General features: G+C 44.8%; 1 protein-coding gene and 1 non-coding gene across 3 annotated transcripts in view; one reads left to right on the top strand and one right to left on the bottom strand.

Moving 5' to 3' along the window:
* The window catches only part of LOC132818018 (cholesterol 24-hydroxylase-like), a 51697-nt gene extending 40736 nt beyond the window's left edge, over positions 1 to 10961 (top strand). Inside the window, exons 10-15 of one of the 2 annotated variants that reach the window (XM_060828608.1) lie at positions 1993 to 2065; positions 5401 to 5485; positions 6618 to 6728; positions 8568 to 8656; positions 9076 to 9142; positions 10630 to 10961. In XM_060828608.1, coding sequence (XP_060684591.1) covers positions 1993 to 2065; positions 5401 to 5485; positions 6618 to 6728; positions 8568 to 8656; positions 9076 to 9142; positions 10630 to 10785 — 581 coding nt within the window. In that variant the 3' untranslated portion in view covers positions 10786 to 10961. The remainder of the gene's footprint in view (positions 1 to 1992; positions 2066 to 5400; positions 5486 to 6617; positions 6729 to 8567; positions 8657 to 9075; positions 9143 to 10629) is intronic. The other variant, XM_060828609.1, reaches the window with a different exon arrangement.
* A 6108-nt stretch (positions 10962 to 17069) lies between these two features.
* trnat-ugu (transfer RNA threonine (anticodon UGU)) lies at positions 17070 to 17142 on the bottom strand. Its single transcript has one exon. It is a non-coding gene; the product is annotated as a tRNA-Thr (tRNA).
* Positions 17143 to 18521: the final 1379 nt, after the last annotated feature.

Below are 18521 nucleotides of genomic sequence, written 5' to 3'. Positions count from 1 at the left end.
TGGACATATGGAATGTTGGATCAGCCATGATCCTATTGAATGGCAGATCAGGCTTGAGAGGCCGAATGGCCTACTACTGTTCCTATTTCTTTATGGTCTTATATCAACAGCCCACCCTCATCCAAACACTTGGTGTCTTCCTGAAAACATTCCACCAGATTTGTTAGGCATGGCCTCCCCCTGATAAACCCAGGCTGACTCTGCCTGACCAAACATGGCCTCTCTCAATGGAGATTCAATTTCTCCTTCACCACTTTTTCCAATAGTTCTCCTACCACTGATGTGAGACTCACTGGTCTATAATTCCCCAGTCTATATCTACCGCCCCTTCTGATGAAGTAGAACTATTTTAGCTCTCCTCCAGTCCTCTGGCACCTCCCTTGTGGCCAGAGACAATTTAAATATTTGGGTCAGGGTCCCTGTAAGCCTGGGATACAACTCATCCAGACTTAGGGATTTTCCCACTTTTAAATTCACCAAAACCTCCAAAACTTCCTTGCTTCTCATATCAGGGTGGCACAGTGGTTAGCACTACTGCCTTACCAGCCTCTGACAATTTATGTGTGGAGTTTTCACATGCTCCCTGTTTCTGTGTGAGTGTCTGCTCTGGTTTCCCTACACAGTCCAAAGATGTGCAGTTTGGGGTGGATCGGCCATGCTAAATTGCCCATAGCATTCAGGGATATGAAGGCTAGGGAGGTTACCGTGGGAAATGTAGGGTTACAGGAATAGGGTGAGGGGTTGGGTCTGTGCGGGTTGCTCTTTGAAGGATTGGCGTGGACGTGATGGGCCGAATGGCCTAATTCCACACTTTAGGGATTCTACGATCAATCTGCTCAAGAACTACGCAGTTCATTTTCTCAAATTCTGTATGACATTCCTGTTCTCCCAAGTAAAGACAGATGTGAAGTAGTTATTTAACACTTTATCAATATCTTCCAGCTACATGCCCCATTTGGTCTCTGACTGTCCTACACTTTATGTAGTTGTTTTCCTCCCCTCTCCTTGATTTATTTGTAGAATATCTTGGGATTCTCCCTAATCTTGCTCCCCAGTGTTTTCTTATTCCCCCCTCCCCATCTTTGCTCTCCTAATTAGGAGAGATTCTCCCCCTCTCTGGCACTTCCTATACTCTGGGGCCTCTCTTACTTTGCTCCCTTTGTTATTGTTATATGTCCCTCTTTTCCTTTTAATTCTGAATATTCTTGGACATCCAGGGTTCTCTGGGACAAAAAGTGGAAGTTGTTGGAAAAGCTCAGCAAGTTTGGCAGTATGTGTGGAGAGAAACCAGAGTTAATGTGTTGGGTTGAGTGACCCTTCCTCAGAACCCTAGGGTTCTCTGGGCTTGTTACTCCAACTTTCACCCTAAAGAGAACAGATTGGTCCTGTAATCCCTCCCAGTATCTCTTCGAATTCCCTCCACTGTTCAGCTGTAAAGCTCCCCTTCAAGTCACGAGGACATCGAGGATGGATTGGGAGCCAAAGCGGACCATTCAGCCTTCCTGAGCCAAATTCATCAATCAATAAGATCAAGTCTGCCTGTGACCTCAGCTCCTCTCTCCCACCTGGCCCTGTAACACTCATCTACCTTGAGGATCAAAAATCCATCTGACTCAGCTTTGAATCTATTCAATGGCCCAATCTCAACTGCACTTTACAGCAGAAAATTCCAAGCACTAACAATTCTCTAGATCCAAGCTGCCAACTCGATTCTTTGACAATTATTTAACTCTGACTCTCTTGCAAGTGGAGATAGTGTTTCCTTGTTGACTTGACCAAAATCTTTTCTGATTTTGAAAACTTTTTGTTAAGTCTCGTTTTAGCCTTCTCTACTCTAAGGAAAACAATTGCCACTTTTCCAATCTCTCGAGGTTACTGAAGTCCCTTGTCCCTGGTAGGATTTTAGTCAATCTCTTCTGCCCCTGTGCAAAGCCTTCCCATATTTGGTTCCTGGAGCAGCGTTCCAGTTGACAAGTGTTTTGTTCCTCACAGGTCAAGAGACAACAGCCAACCTGATTGCTTTTGTCATCATGGAGTTGACACGGCAACCTGAAATAAGAACAAAGTAAGGACAGTGGGTGAGTGGCCTGGGGAGTTGGGGCAGAGACTTGGGGCGGGGGGGGGGGGAGTGAAAGGAACTGAATGTCAAGTATGCATATCTGGAAACTTTTCACAGTCAAAATTCTAATTGGTACATCTTTTACAACGTCAATTTGAGAGTAAATTAAGAGGCTTTGTGTAAGTTAAAAGAGCCCAGTAGTGAGAGTTATCGATCAGTGGCTTGAAATGCCTTGCCTGAAGAAGATTTAGGAGACAGTGATCATTGTAAGATTCAGGATGACGATGGAGAATGACAATGGGCAACCCACAGTAAGAAAAATCAATTGGCGTCGAGCTGATCTCACTGGGGCAAGAGCAGAGCTGGGCAGGATAGACTGGAATGAAAGGCGAGCGGGAGAAACTGTAACCAAGCAATGGACTACCCTCGTAACAGCTCGAGCAAATCTCCCTGCCAGTATATTAGTCCCCTTCCGATTCAGGTGCAAGCCATCCTTCTTGTACAGGTCACTTCTACCCAGAAGAGGTTCCAAAGATCCAAAAATGTGAATCCTTCTCTCATACACCAGCTCCTCAGCCCAAGTATTCATCTGCTCTATCCTCCTATTCCTGCCCTCACTCGCTCAAAGCACCAGGAGTAATCCAGATTTAACTACTCATGAGGACCTCCTTTTTAAATTCCTGCCTAACACTCTTTACTCTCCCTTCAGAATCTCAACCTTTTCCCTTGCTATGTCAGTGTTTCCAATGTATACAATGACCTCCTGCTGGCCCCTCTCCCCCTTGAGAACATGCTGCACCCTCTCTGAGACATCCTTGATCCTGCCAACAGGAAAGCAACACACCATTTTGATTTTTCACTGCTGGCCACAGAAACGTCTGTCTGTGCTTCAGACTAGAGAGTCCCTGAACACAATCGGTCATTGGAACCTGACGTACCCCTCACTACATTACAGCCAGTCTCAATACCAGAAACTTGGCTGTTAGTGCTACATTCCCCTGAGAATCCATCACCCCCTACATTTTCCAGAACAGCATACTTCTTTGAAAAGGGGATAGCTACAGAAGATTCCTACTTTACCTGCCTACCTCTCTTACCTTTCCTGGAGTGAACCTATCTATGTGACTCTATCTGTGACTTTCCCCCCTTCCTATAATTGCCATCCATCATGCCCCCTTGCTCTTGTAAATTCCTCATTGCCTCCAACTGTTGCTCCAATTGTTCCGTTTGCTCTGATAGGATTCGCAACCAACGGCATTTATTGCAGATATAATCCTCAGTAACATATAAACTCTCCCTAAACTGCCACATCTGACATGAAGAGCGTCTCCCTACTTAAGGGCCATTTTTGCTTCTTTCAATCTACAGACCCAGAAAATAGCACCTTCTTATTTCTGTACAAAACACTGCCCCAGGCTAACTTAATACTTATGACTTATATTTTTAAGTTTAATCAAGAGACATACCTGAATAAAATATATAATCAAGAAAGAACCCACTCTATCCACTACTGCAGACTTACAGCAAGGCCTCAAGGCTGCACTTAAAACCATTTACATATCTGTCTCTGTGCTGTGACTTCTCCCAAACAGGTTCCTCCAGGATCAGTTGTGGATTTCACCGTTTGTTCATTTTCCCAGAAGCACTCCAATGTCCAGCAAGACATGAATTCAAACAGCAAAGGCAGTAACTGCGCAGATTCACAATGGCAAATGTGATTTAATATAGATAAATGTGAGGTGATGCAATTTCGTCGAAGAATGTTGGTGGACAATGTAAAATAGAGGATATAATTCTAAGGAGGGTTCAGGAGCAGAGGGAGCTGGGTGTTTAGATGCACACATCATTGGAGGTGGCAGGACAAGGGAGAGAGCAGTTATAAAAGCATGCAGTATCTTTAGCCTTATTAATAGGAGTATAGAGAAGGGGAAGGAGATGGTGGTGAACTTGTACAAGCCTCTTGTTAGACTTCACTTAGACTTCAGTATAGTGTATATTTATAGGCACCACATTATTGAAAAGATGTAAACACATTGGAGGTGAAAAAGAGGTTACAAGAATGATTCTAAGAATGAAAACCTTCATAGCTTAGAGAAGTTGGGACTGTTTTTGCGAAGAGGAGAAGGCTAAGAGGAGATCTAGCAACATTTTCAAAATGATGAGCAGTCTGGATAGAATGGATCACGGAAACTGATCCCACTTTTAAAAGGATAAAGAATGAGAGGGCACAGATTTAAAGTGATTTGCAAAAGAAGCAACACAGTGTGAGATATAACTTTTTCCACAAAATGATGACTCAGTTCTGGAATGTACTCTATGGAAATGTGGAGCTGAAAATGTGTTGCTGGAAAAGCACAGCAGGTCAGGCAGCATCCAAGGAACAGGAGAATCGACGTTTCGGGCATAAACCCTTCTTCAGTCATTCCTGAAGCAGGTACTACTGAAGGATTGAAGAGAGCATTGCATGATTATTTAACAAGAAACAATGTGCAAGAATATGGGGACAAGACAGGAAAATTGCAATGTCAGCTTGCCGATGCAAACAGCTCATGCAGAGATGATGGGCCAAATGAGACCCCCCCCTTTGTGATTCTGGTAGAAATCTGGGAGTCTCCGTCCCTGCCAGAGGCTTGTACCTATAATCCAGGCTGAACCTCTCAAACAGTCATGTTGGCGCTTGTGTCTTTGCATGAAAAGTTAAACTAAGGCCCGATCTACCTCTCGGGTCATTGTCAAAGATTCCCCCTCACAGCCACTATTTTTCAGAAGAACAGAACAATTCTCCCCTGTGTCCTGACAAATATTTATCCTTCATTTCCAAACCGACAGCTCTCAAAAGCAGATGGTCTGATCACAATCCCGTTGCTGTTTGTGGGAGTTTGCTGTGTGAAAATTGGGTGCTGCAATTCCAATGTTACAACAGCTTCTAAAATATTTTATTGAGGAGTTAAGAAGTGGTGCACACTCTCTGTCTCTTTCATCCCAGATCTTTACCTTTTCTCCTTAGCTACAGTATCTACAATTCCCAAACAATCCTCCATCTTCATACTGACTTACTGCCTCGAATCTCATGCAGACGTCGTTGCCACATTCACACGAGTCATGTGATGAAACGTCCCCTGTGTTTGCTTCAATGAGCTCCAGTCCTCCGAGTTAGTCTCCTTGTTGGAGACTCTGCCACTGTAGGGGAAGATCCACCCTATTTCCCCTCATTTCCTCCACATTAAGATCCTGTCCAGATCACTCCTTAACAACCTCAGCTGCAAGGAAACTATAGTAATGTAAGTTTATCCCCAGGATACTCCTGTGTTCCTGGATAATGCGATCTCTCTCTCCTTCAGGTTGCAAGCAGAAGTGGATGAAGTTGTTGGGCTGAAGAGTGATGTTACTGCTGATGACATTGGCCGATTGCAGTATATGAATCAGGTGCAGCTCTGATTGGTTTGTATGCATTTGCGTAGCACCAAACACATCATGTTATGACGTGCATATAACACAAACCATCTCACAGGAACAGGAAGGGGGCATTCAGACCCACAGGTGTTACATAATTCAGTTAGATTGGAGCTAATCTAAAACTGAGCCCCATTCACCCACCTTTGCAGGATCTCCCTTTAGCCAATCCAATCCCGGTTCTGAAAATCCCGATTGAGCCGGTTGATTCTCAGCTCAGACAGCATCAGGTTTCCATGAATTGTTGTGTGAAGAATTGCTTCCTCAAATATTTAGTGATAAGGTTATAACTTCTTGTCCGGCATTCCTCTCCTTATCCTCAAGACCATGAACAAATCACTCGCAACTTTTTTGTAGTTTATTTTTTCATGAAATCAACACTGTCCCCATCAAACACTCCCAGGACAGGGACAGCTCGGGGTTAGATACAGAGTAAAGTTCCCTCTACACTGTCCTCATAAAACACTCCCAGGACAGGGACAGCTCGGGGTTAGATACAGAGTAAAGTTCCCTCTACACTGTCCCCATCAAACACTCCCTGGACAGAGACAGCACAGGGTTAGATACAGAGTAAAGCTCCCTCTACACTGTCCCCCATCAAACACTCCCAGGACAGGGTCAGCACCGGGTTAGATACAGAGTAAAACTCCCTCTACACTGTCCCCCATCAAACACTCCCAGGACAGGGACAGCTCGGGGTTAGATACAGAGTAAAGTTCCCTCTACACTGTCCCCATCAAACACTCCCAGGACAGGGACGGCACAGGGTTAGATGCAGAGTAAAGCTCTCTCTACACTGTCCCCATCAAACACTCCCAGGACAGGGACAGCACGGGGTTAGATGCAGAGTAAAGCTTCCTCTACACTGTCCCCATCAAACACTCCCAGGACAGGGACAGTACGGGGTTAGATGCAGAGTGAAACTCTAAGCACACCACTGATGAAACATTTTCAAGATGCCTCCTAATTCATTGCATTGATATTCAAATCCTGTGGCACTTGCTCCCTGGTTCCGAACTGTGTCCCTGTCAGGAATGGATTGTGATTGAAAACCTCATTTCAGTTTTCTAACGGTGTGACTGTGGTCATGATCCCTTTCTCACAGGTGATAAAGGAGACTCTGAGGCTGTACCCCCCAGGACCAGGGACAAGTCGCTGGTTGTCACAGGAAATGGTCATTGAAGGAATAAAGGTCCCTGGCGGGGTTTCTGTGATTGTAAGTTGTTGAGTTATACGTTAAAAGGAGTAACATTTATTCCCGATTATGTCTTGTCGATTAAAGATGAGAATCATAGAGCAGTTATGTTGGTGCCTCAGCAGTGTGTACTAGTTTTATGTGAGAGTGATTCACTGAGACCCCTCCCCAGCCCTACAATATTTTTCTCTTCAGATAGTTATCCAATCCTCTTTGGAAAGCCTCAGATGACTGTTTCCCCCACATTATCAGTGTCCCCTAAATCCTAGGCAGAAGTAGGTCCTGCAGATGCTGGAGATTAGAGTCAAGATTAGAGTGGTGCTGGAAAAGCACAGCATCCGAGGAGCAGGAAAATCGACGTTTCTGGCAACAGCCCTTCATCAGGAAACTGTACCCTGAATCCTAACCAATCACCTCAACTGTTTGTCCTTTACTACTCTCAATCTGCACCCCCCCCCCCCCCGCCCCCCCCCAATGGAAACAGTTTCTCTTGAACAACTCTGCCCAGAACTGTGGAGACTTTGAATGTGTTGATTGGATTTCCCCTCAATTTTCTCTTCTCCAAAGAGAATATCTCACTCTCCCCATGTAACTGATGCCCCCTACCAGGCCCATAGATCCCTTCCATTAATGCTGTGTCCAAAATTGGAGCCAAAGCTGCAGTTGGGGAGCTTGTCTTTTGTGCAGCTTCATCTGAGCTTTCTTGCTTTTGTATTTCATACTTTCCTAATAAAGCCATAACATCGCACGTGTGCCACTTGGTGCATGTTCTCAGCCATCTCAGCTGTTTCAACAATTTATGCACATCCTCACCATGTCCCATCCTGTTCCTATAGCCCCTACAACCCCAGTAACTTCCTTCCTTTTTATCGAGGGATTGTGGGCGGGGGATTAAACGGGTGGGTACTGTTCTTGAATCCATTGGTCTGTGTGTATCTTCTGTATCTTTTGTATCTTCTGCCCAATGAAAGAGGTTGGAAGAGATTATAATCGGGGTGGGGATCTTTGATTATGTTGGCTGCCAGTCCGAGACAGCGAGAAGTGCAGATGGAGACAAGGCTGGTTTGCGTGATGGTCTGGGCTGTGTTCACATCCTCTGTAGCTTCTTACAGTCCTGGGCAGAGCGTTGGCCGTACCAAGACATGCTGCATCTGTATAGAATGCATTCTATGGTGCATCAGTCAAAGTTGGTGGGAAAGACTGCAGAAAGCTACGGAGCAGAGGAATTTGAGAGAACTAGTATATAGATCACAAAAAGCAACTGTCCAAGTTCATCAGATACTCGGGAAGGCAAATAGACTGTTGGCCTTTATTTCAAGGGGATTAGAGTATAAAAACTGGGAGATTTTGCTAAAACCAAATAAAGAGTTGGCCAGACCACAGCTGTGGTTAGTTTTATTGCCCTTATCTAAGGAAAGATATCCTGGCTTTGGAAGCAGTGCTGAGAAGGTTCATGAGACTGATCCTGCATCAGGAGGGATGTTCTTCTGAGTTGAGTAGGGGGTTTTGGTCATTGGAGAATGAGAGGAGACCTTATTGGAATATTCAAGATTTTAAGGGGGGTGGTGACAAGGTGGTTGATGAGAAGTTGTTTCCCCTTGTGGGAGAGTCTAGAACCAGAGGGCATCACCTCAGAATCATCGCAGTTTCTGAACCCAAAGCAGATTTGCTGAGATGGAAAATGCTTCATCTTTATCAGTGGTGTGTCCAGTGAGGAGCCTGCCTTCCAGAATATCTCATTGATTAGATTTAACTAGGAACCACTGTCTGGCACTGTCAAGCTCCAGGATTATCTGAATTAAATTAGTTTGAAACAGCAGTTTTGTCATTCACTTACTAACAGAGGTTTGTTACTTTCAGTTCAACACCTACATCATGGGCCGAATGGCCAAATTTTTTGATGACCCTCTGAACTTTGACCCTGAGCGATTCCATCCGAATGCTCCAAAGTAAGTGTTGCTGTTTTTTACATCACAACAATATGTGCACCTGGAGAATATTTCATTCAACAGAAGCCCTGAGTGTCAATAGATATCCCCAAGTCTGTCTTTTCTCAAAACCAGTTGTGAAATTGAATTCCATTAAATCTGTCACAAACAAAAATAGAAATTACTGGAAAAGCTCAGTAGGTCTGGCAGCGTCTGTGGAGAGAAATCAGAGTTAATGTTTCAGGTCACGTGACCCTTCCTCAGACACTGCCAGACCTGCTGAGCTTTTCCAGCAATTCATATTTTTGTCTCTGATTTACAGTATCTGCAGTTTTTTTGGCTTTTATTCTGAAAACCTATTGTTTGTGTAAAAGCCATTGATGAGACTCAATATCCAATAGTTATGATGCAACTAACATATGGATTCTGATTGATTCCAGACCCTACTACTGCTATTTCCCGTTCGCTTTAGGGCCGCGTTCCTGTCTTGGCCAGGTTTTTGCACAGGTAATGTCATTTATATGCTAAGTAAAATTAATTGTATGTGGAGTTGGCATTATAATACCATAAGACAGAGGAGCAGAAGTAGACCATTCATCCCATTGAGTCTGTTCTGTCATTCAATGAGGTCATGGCTGATGATACATTGCAGCCAGTTACTGCCCCATCAGTCTGCTCTGAATCCTCAGTAAAGTGTTGGAAGGGGTCATCAACAGCGCTATCAAGCAGCATCTGCTCAGTTATAACCTGCTCTGACGCTCAGCTTGGGTTCCGCCAGGGCCACTCAGCTCCTGACCTCATTACAGCCTTGGTTCAAACATGGACAAAAGAGCTGGATTCCAAAGGGGAGAGGAAAGGGACAGCCCTCGTGATCCAGGCCATATTTGAGCCCTAGCAAAACTGGAATCATTGGGTATCAGGGGCAAACTCTCTGCTGGTTGGAGTCAGACCTGACACATAGGAATGTGGTTGTGGTTGTTGGAGGTCAGTCACCTCAGCTCCAGGACATCTCTGCAGCAGTCCCTCAGGGGAGTGTCCGAGGCCCAGCCATCTTCAGCTGCTTCATCAATGACCTTCCCTCCATCTTAAGGTCAGAAATGGGATGTTCGCCGATGATTGCAAATATTTAGCACCATTTGCGACTCCTCAGATACTGAAGCTGTCCATGTTCAAATGCAGCAAGATGTGGACAATATCCAGGCTTGGGCTGACAAGTGGCAAGTAACATTCACGCCACAGGGGTGCCAAGCAATGACCATCTTCAATAAGAGCTGAAAATGTGTTGCTGGAAAAACGCAGCAGGTCAGGCAGCATCCAAGGAACAGGAGATTCGACGTTTCGGGCATGAGCCCTTCTTCAACCTGAAGAAGGGCTTTTGCCCGAAACGTCGAATCTCGTGTTCCTTGGATGCTGCCTGACCTGCTGCGCTTTTCCAGCAACACATTTTCAGCCCTGATCTCCAGCATCTGCAGACCTCACTTTCTCTATTTTCAATAGGAGACAATCTAACCACTGCCCCTTGATATTCAATGGTATTACCATCACTGAATCTCCCACTGTCAACGTCCTGGAATTCTGTGGCAATTAACTCAGCCAACGGTCTCCCCAAAACCTGTCCACCATCGACAAGGCAGAAGTCAGGAGTGTGATGGAACCCTCCCCACTTACCCTGGATGGGGGCAGCTCCAACAACACTAAAGAACCTTCTTCAGGAAGATTCGGGATAGTAAATTCTGGCCAAGTCGGTGATTCCTGCATCTTCTCAATTAATTCAAAAAAGCTCAGTAACAAGTTGTGTTTTCTATAATATGTATATTATTAATTTGAGACACTGTGGTTATTGAATAATACCCAACAATTCTATATAAAATATAGACAGTGTTATTCCCAGTGTTTTATTTTCAAATATTAAGTGTTTGACAAAATGAAACTAGCATGCACAATGTGTGATTAGAAAATTGTCCCTGATATTAAAGTTTGATCCTTTTTACCAGATGGAAGCAAAGGTGATTTTGTCCAAATTCCTGCAAAGGTTTGACTTCCGACATGCTCCAGGCCAGACATATGAAATTATGGACACAGGAACTCTCCGACCTCGAGATGGTGCAATGTGCATCTTGACACCGAGATCCGAATCTTCCAAAGGATAATGCAGCCCTTTCTCAGGAGACAACTGGGGGACATAACCAGATTGCTCACCTGCACTAATCAATTCCAATAGACCGCGAGGAAGTTGTAAATGGACTTGTGGTTTGTTGTGTGGAATTATTGAGTCCTGCATCAGTTTTACTGATTGAACCATAAACATAAACACAGAGATCCTTCAGCCCATCATGTCTGCATTATTCCTAGCCAACTATTCCTCTGTTCCCACTCTCCTGACCTTTCCCCCATTGCATGGTAATTTTATTCAAAGTATTTCTCCAATTCCTTTGTGCAAGTTGCAACCAAATCTGCTCCCAACACTCTTTCAGGTGGCACCTTCCATAGAAGCATAGAAACAAAGAAGTAGGCCATTCAGCCCATCGAACCTGCTCCATTGTTCGATATAATCTGATTGTTCATTGAGCTCAATACTCTAATCCCACTCTCCCCTCGTACCCCATGATCCCTTTCACCACAAGAGCTATAGCTCCCTCCTTCTTGAAAACACAATATTTTTGCCTCAACCATTTTCTGCGACAGTGAATTCCACAGACTGACCGCTCTCTGAGTGAAGATATTTCTCCTCATCTCGTTCCGAAAGGTTTATCACTTATTCTTAGACTATGACTCCAGGACACCCCAGTATTGGGAACATCCTTCTTGCATCTAATCTGTTTAGTCCTGACAGAATTCTATAGGTTTCTATGAGATTCCTCCTTTTTCTAAACTCCAGTGAATACAATCCTAACCAACTTAGTCTCTCCTCAAGCATCAGTCCTGCCATCCCAGGAATCATCTGGTAAACCTTCGCTGCATTCCCTCAGTAGCAAGAACATCCTTCGTCAAATCAGGAGATCAAAACTGCACACAAGACTCCAGGCGTGGTCTCTAGACATCCCTGCTCCTGGACTAGAATCCTCTCGCTATGAAGGCCACCATAAGGTTTGCCTTCTAGCCTGCCTGCTGCATCTAGACACTTAGTTTCAGTCAGTAGTGCACAAGGACACCTTGTTGAACATTCTCCTTTCTCAATTTGTAACTTTTCAAATAATAAACTGATTTTGCTACCAAATGGATAACCTCACATTTATCCACATGATCACAACTCACCATAGAGTCATAGTCATAAAGATGTACAGCATGGAAACAGACCCTTTGGTCCAACCTGTCCATGCCGACCAGATATCCCAACCCAATCTAGTCCCACCTGCCAGCATCAGGCCCATATCCCTTCAAACCCTTCCTATTCATATACCCATCAAAATGCCTCTTAAATGATGCATTGTACCAGCCTCCACCACTTCCTATGCAGCTCATTCCATACCTGTACCACCCTCTGTGTGAAAAAGTTGCCCCGTAGGTCTCTTTTATATCTTTTCCCTCTCACCCTAAACCTATGTCCTCTAGTTCTGGATTCCCCGACCCCAGGGAAAAGATTTTGCCTATTTACCCTATCCATGCCCCTCATAATTTTGTAAACCTCTTTAATATAACATATAATCAAGAAAGAACCCACCCTACTCAGCACTGCAGATTCTCTGTAGGCCACACTTAAAACAACAATTAACTTATCTGATTCTGTGCTGTGAACTTTGCCCAACAGTTCCTCCAAGATCAGTTGTGGATCTCACTGTTTGTTAATTTTCCCAGATGCACTCCGATGTCCAGCAAGACATTAATTGAAACATCAAAGGCAGTAACTGTGCAGGTTCTCTCTCTCTCTCTCTCTCCTGTAAAGAAAGTTTCCTAATCTTCACTCTGGTTATTTTGCCAATGATCCACACATTCCCTGGTTACTGACAGGTCTACTAGTGGAAGCACAGTATATATCGAAAATTTCGGGTTTTGAATAATTCTATCAAATTTCCACACGTGGCCATGACCAACTTACCCTATAATTGTTTTCTGGGAGAGAGCGGGTACAAGGCAGCAGATACATGGAAACACCACCCCCTGCAAGTTCCATCCCTGACTTGGAAATATGTTGCTGTTCCTTCAGTGTCACTGGGTCAAAATCCTGGAATATCCTCTCGAAGGGCATTGTGGGTCAACCCACAGCACATGGACTGCAGCGGGTCAAGAATGCAGCTCACCCCCACCTTCTGAAGGGGTCATAAATACGGAACATACTTCACCTACATCCCAGAAAGAAAACATGTTTAAAAACAAAGCTCCTTTGAATATTGTACGTTATCACCAACTTGTGGTAGCTTAAAGGGGGAACGATCTTGTTCGCAGACTACTACAGAATTTTCATGTTGTTCTGCGACCATACAATTTAGAGGGAGCATTTACTCTAACAATATCTGCTGGTTTTTCACCTCGCAAATTTGTACTGCTCCAATTAATGCTGCTTCTTCACTGTAAATTCTGTACAAATTATTGCCCTTTGTCCAGCAGAACTCACCCACAGTGTAAGAGAATTTATCTAAAAGAGAGAAAACAATGAGACCTAACAGAAAGAATGGAGGAGCTCCAGGTGAAGTGTCTCACTCTGCTGCCATAATCCTCCACTCCATTTTCTTGCCTTTTCCTGAGTACCCTAACATTCCCATGCTGATTAAAAATACATCTGTCTCAGTCTTGAATACACTTAACAATCCAGCCTCTAAGAAATGAAACTCCTCTTCTCTGTCCCAATTGTACCCTTTACTCAGAGATTATGCCCTGGTTCTGCACAAGGGGAAAACAACCCCCCACCCCACCCCCACCCCACAGCATCCCAAACATGGGGTGGCTTGGTGGTTAGCACTGCTGCCTCACGGCACCAAGAACCTGCATTTGATTCCGGCTTTGGGCACCTGTCTGTGTGGAGTGTGCATGTTGTCCCCGTGCCTGGGGCTCTGCTTTTCTCCCACAGTTTAGCTTAATTGGCCATGCTAAATTGCCAGTAGTTTTCAGGGATTTGTTGGTCAAGGGTAAAATGCAGAGTAAAAGGATGGGGGAATGGGTCTGGGTGGGTTACTCATTGGAGGATTGGTGTGGACCTGTTGGGCTGAAGGGCCTGTTTCCACACTGTAGGGAATCTATTGGCATATCTCCCCTGTCAAGTCCCTGAAGAAATGAGGGTCATCTCTCACTTTTCTAAACTCCAATGAGCACAGGCCCAGCTTACTCACCCTCTCCTCATAACATAATCCCTGCATCTCCAGGGTCAGTCGAGTGAATCTTCCCTGGACTGTCTTCAATGGCAATTCAACTTTTTGAGATAAGAGAATCATAACTCTTCACAGTATTCCAGCTGGGATCTAACTGGTGACTTCCCATTCCATTCCCTTTTAAGTACAGGTCATTCTGCTTTAACATGAGATTCCTTAAAGTAAATTTGCTATAATGTGATTAATTAATTGTGGATGCTGTTTGGATAACGCAAACTCTCTACGGAATGGATATAGCGACTTTCTATAGCGCAAGAAATGTAACTGTCACGTTATAGCAGATTGACCTGTAAAGGCCAACATAGCATTTGCCTTCCCTATTGCCTGCTGAATTTGTGGGTTAGCATTTTGTGATTTTTAATCCATTTATTCACATAATGTGGGTATCACTGGCCAGGCCAGCACTTATTACACATTTGTAATTGCCCAGAGCCCATCACTGTGGGTCTGCAATCACATGTTGGCCAGACCAGCTACGGATCCAGATGGGATTTTCCAAAAATCATCTCACAGTCATCATCAGATTCTTAATTCCAGATATTTATTGGATTCAAGATCCCCTCCAAGCCAATCACCATTCCTTGCCATTTTAATGTGGAAAGCTGGATGTGATTGGTACTCACTTCCTGATTTAACCAGGATTATAAAGATGCTTCTTGGTAAAATTGTAGGCAGGAATTAGATTATTTTTGACTTGTTTTTAACCTTAATGTCCTTTACCTGTACGGATTGGCACGGTGGCTCAGTGGTGACACCGCTGCCTGGGCAGGGATCCAGGTTTGATTCCAGCCTTGGCTGACTTTCTGTTTGGAAGTTGCCCAACATTGTCTTTCTGGGTGGGTTACTCTTCAGAGGGTCGGTGTGGACTTGTTAGGCCAAAGGCCTATTTCTACACTGTGGGGATTCTTCACAGTCGCTGTTTGAATACCCTGGAATTCCCTCTCTAATGGTATTATGGGTCAGTCTGCAGCAGGTAGACTGCAATGGTTCAACACTCCATTCTCAAGAGCAACTAGGGACTGGCAATAAATGCTGGTCAGCCAGCAATGCCCACATCCCACAAGTGAAGAAAAAATTCCACCAGGGCAGGATTCAAGCCTAGAACATTACCAGTTTAATTGTCTAGTGATATTACCACCAGGCTCTCAACTATGCACAAGGGCTACCAAATTCTGAACTGTAGTTTTCTGCAGTATTTGCTCCTCTATTCTTCCTATCAAAGTGCATCACCTCACATTTCTCCACATTATATTCCAGCTCCCAATTTTTGACAATATTCCTTTGCAGAAACTGTGACTCCAACCAAAACAATTTCAACTAAATCCAATTTACATATGACTGTGTTTGCTGATGAACACTGGCTCTCACTTCCACCTCGATTTTAGCATTTTAATCAAAAAGAGCCTCTTAAATTAGGAGAGAAATGTCTAAAATTTGTATTTGGAGAAGGGTTAACTCGGATTTCTCCCCACAGATACTGCCAGATTTGCTGAGTTTTTCCAACAATTTCTGCTTTTGTTCCAAAATTGAGGGCCTGGGTGGTTGAAGGTATGGGCGTCTATGGTGGTGGTTAAAATCAGCAGTTCACAAGCTAGAATTACACCAGTGCAGAGATCTCAAAGAGTTAGAACATCGAACAGTAGAGCATAGTACAGACTCTTCAGCCCACGATGTTGGGCTGAGCATTTATCTTAATCTAGGATCAACCTAACCTATGCATCCCTCAATTTACTGCCATCCGTGTACTTGTCTAGCAGTCGCTTAAATGTCCCTAATGTCTCTGACTCTGCTCCCACCACTGGCAATGCATTCCACACACCCACCACTCTCTGTGTAAAGAACTTACCTCTGACATTTCCCCTATACCTTCCTCCAGTCACCTTAAAATTACGACCTTCGTGACAGCCATTTCTGCCCTGGGGAAATGTCTCTGGCTATCTATTCTACCTATGCCTCTCATTACCTTGTACACCTCTCTTCCTTCTCTCTCCAGTGTGAAAAGCCCCAGGTCACTCAACCTTTCTTCATAAGGCAAGCCCTCCAGTCCAGGCAGCATCTGGTAAATCTCCTCTGTACCCTCTCTAAAGCTTCCACATATAGTAAAGCGACCAGAACTGGACAAAATATTCCAAGTGTAGTCTAACCAGGGTTTTATAGAGCTGCAGCAAAACCTTTGACTCTAAAACTCAATCCCCCTATTAATGAAACCCAAAACACCATATGCCTTCTTAACAACCCTATCAACTTGGGTGCCAACTTTGAGGGATCTTTGTACATGGACCCCAAGATCCTGCTGTTCCTCCACACTGCCAAGGATCCTGCCTTTAAGTTTGTATTCAACATACAAATTTGATCTTTTTCCAGGTTGAACTCCATCTGCCACATCCTGCAGCTCCAGTTGTCGAGCTACAGTAAGTTATAGAGATAGGGAAGAGTGAGGCAAATGAAAATTTATAAACCAGCAATGATATTAAGGGCGGGAGACCCTAAAATTGAGTTAATTTGGGTAGGCTTTAAGCGAGACAGAGGAGGTTTAAGGAAGGAATTCCAGGCCATGGTGGCTGGTGATAGAGGGTGGCAAGTGAAATAAACAAAACAAGCCAAGGCTGGAGAACATAGTCATAAAGTCATAGAGATGTACAGCACGGAAACAGACCGTTCGGTCCAACTTCTGGATCAGTGGTGCTGGAAGAGCACAGCAGTTCAGGCAGCATCCAACGAGCAGCGAAATCAACGTTTCGGGCAAAAGCCCTTCGGTCCAACTCGTCCATGCTGACCAGATATCCACCATCCAAAAATGGTTAGGTGAAATGTCCATGCTAAATTGCCCGTAGTGTTAGGTGAAGGGGTAAATGTAGGAGTATGGGTCCGGGTGGTATACGCTTCGGCGGGTCGGTATGGACTTGTTGGGTCGAAGGGCCTGTTTCCACACTGTAAGTAATCTAGTCTAGTGCCATTTGCCAGCACCCCATCCCTCTACACCCTTCCTAGTTATGAGCCAGGTCAAAGGAGGCTGTGAGGGTTGTGAGGTGAACGTATTTCAATCCAGAATGAAGACTGTCCTATTTTAGGGGGTTTTAAAATGTTCCCCTCCTTCTGTGGAGCTTTAACTGAGGGGTAAAAGTCCAGTAAGGCCCCAGCGAGGATCGAACTCGCGACCCCTGGTTTACAAGACCAGTGCTCTAACCACTGAGCTATGGAGCCTGGATGCCGCTGGAATGACGGAGCCACTTCACCTCATTCCCAGGCAGCGGCGGGGAAGTGACTCACGGGGATGTTGCTCAGTCCTGTATCTCCTCGTTCTCCTCCCGCGGTTATTTCTCCCCCTCCCCCGGACCCCGGTCCCCGGCCCCAGGAGCAGCCCCGGCCGCAGCCCCATTCTCCGGCTTTGAATCACAAGCCGGGGAAGACTGCACCACCGGCACGCCACCGCCAGGGGGCGGGGCTCCCGCTGCACCACCGTCTACTCACCAGCAGGCGGCGCTGCTATACGGAAACTGCACCGCTCCCTTTCGGCCAGCAGGGGCCACTGCACGCAGGTGCTGCACTAAGCCTTGTTTCCCAGCAGGGGGAGTGGCTGGTCATCAGGTCTGGCCACCTCAAGGCTCCCTCTGGTGGATCCCTGGAGAAGGAAAAGTGAAGAGGAAATTGGGAACTTGGCTTTGAAGCTGACAAACGATGGAAGTTATTTTCTCAGCTTGCTGAATACAACTTCGACAATCAGGAGAGTTTCTGCCATCTATCCATCTCAGGAGTCGTTGGACTGAGTCTGGCATGTATGACATTTCTAGATCATCCACTATCCATTTCAGAAGTCATGATGCTGCCTGACCTGCTGTGCTTTTCCAGCAACACATTTTTCAGCTCTGATCTCCAGCATCTGCAGTCCTCACTTTCTCCAAAGTTAAAAATCACACAAGATCAGGTTATAGTCCAACAGGTTTATTTGAAAGTCCAAACTTTTGGACCGCTGCTCCTTTATCAGGTAGCTAGTGGGGCAAGATCATAGGACACAGAATTTATAGTAAAATCTGACAAAGGAGCAGTACTGAAAACCTTGTACTTTCAAACAAGCCTGTTGGACTATAACCTGGTGTTGTGTGAGTTTTATTTAACTCAATACAGAAATGGCAGCACATTTCACAGTTGGCCTGACATTGAATGATGTTTTTGTTCTCTTGGATAATGGACGGTAAAGAAATGCTGGAGGCTTTGGCCGGGTGACTGGCTTCACAGCAGAAGATTTTGAAAACTTTTCTAAACTATTTGAAAATTCAGTGGAAGTGAGAGGGGAGCAAACCTAGACCAGTTGTCACACCAAGGGAAAACTATTGGATCCAGAGGCTGGATCTCGGTGTCCTGATACATGAATCCAAAAAAGTTAGCCTGCATGTCCAACAAACATTGCTTGCTGCAAGGAGATAGAATATTTAAATAGGGAAGATTTACTCCAGCTCTGCGGGGCATCGGTGAGCTTATCTGGGGTACTGTGCGTGTTTTTGGTCTCCTAATTTAAGAAAATATAATGATTTTAATAATACTTCGTAGAAGGTTAATTCAACTCTTGCCTGAGATGAAGGGCT

The sequence above is a fragment of the Hemiscyllium ocellatum genome, chromosome 8, assembly GCF_020745735.1.
Source record: "Hemiscyllium ocellatum isolate sHemOce1 chromosome 8, sHemOce1.pat.X.cur, whole genome shotgun sequence".
NCBI classification, from domain to species: Eukaryota; Metazoa; Chordata; class Chondrichthyes; order Orectolobiformes; family Hemiscylliidae; genus Hemiscyllium; species Hemiscyllium ocellatum.
Note: the sequence above shows the minus strand (reverse complement) of the source record. Positions and strands in the feature narration are given on the sequence as shown.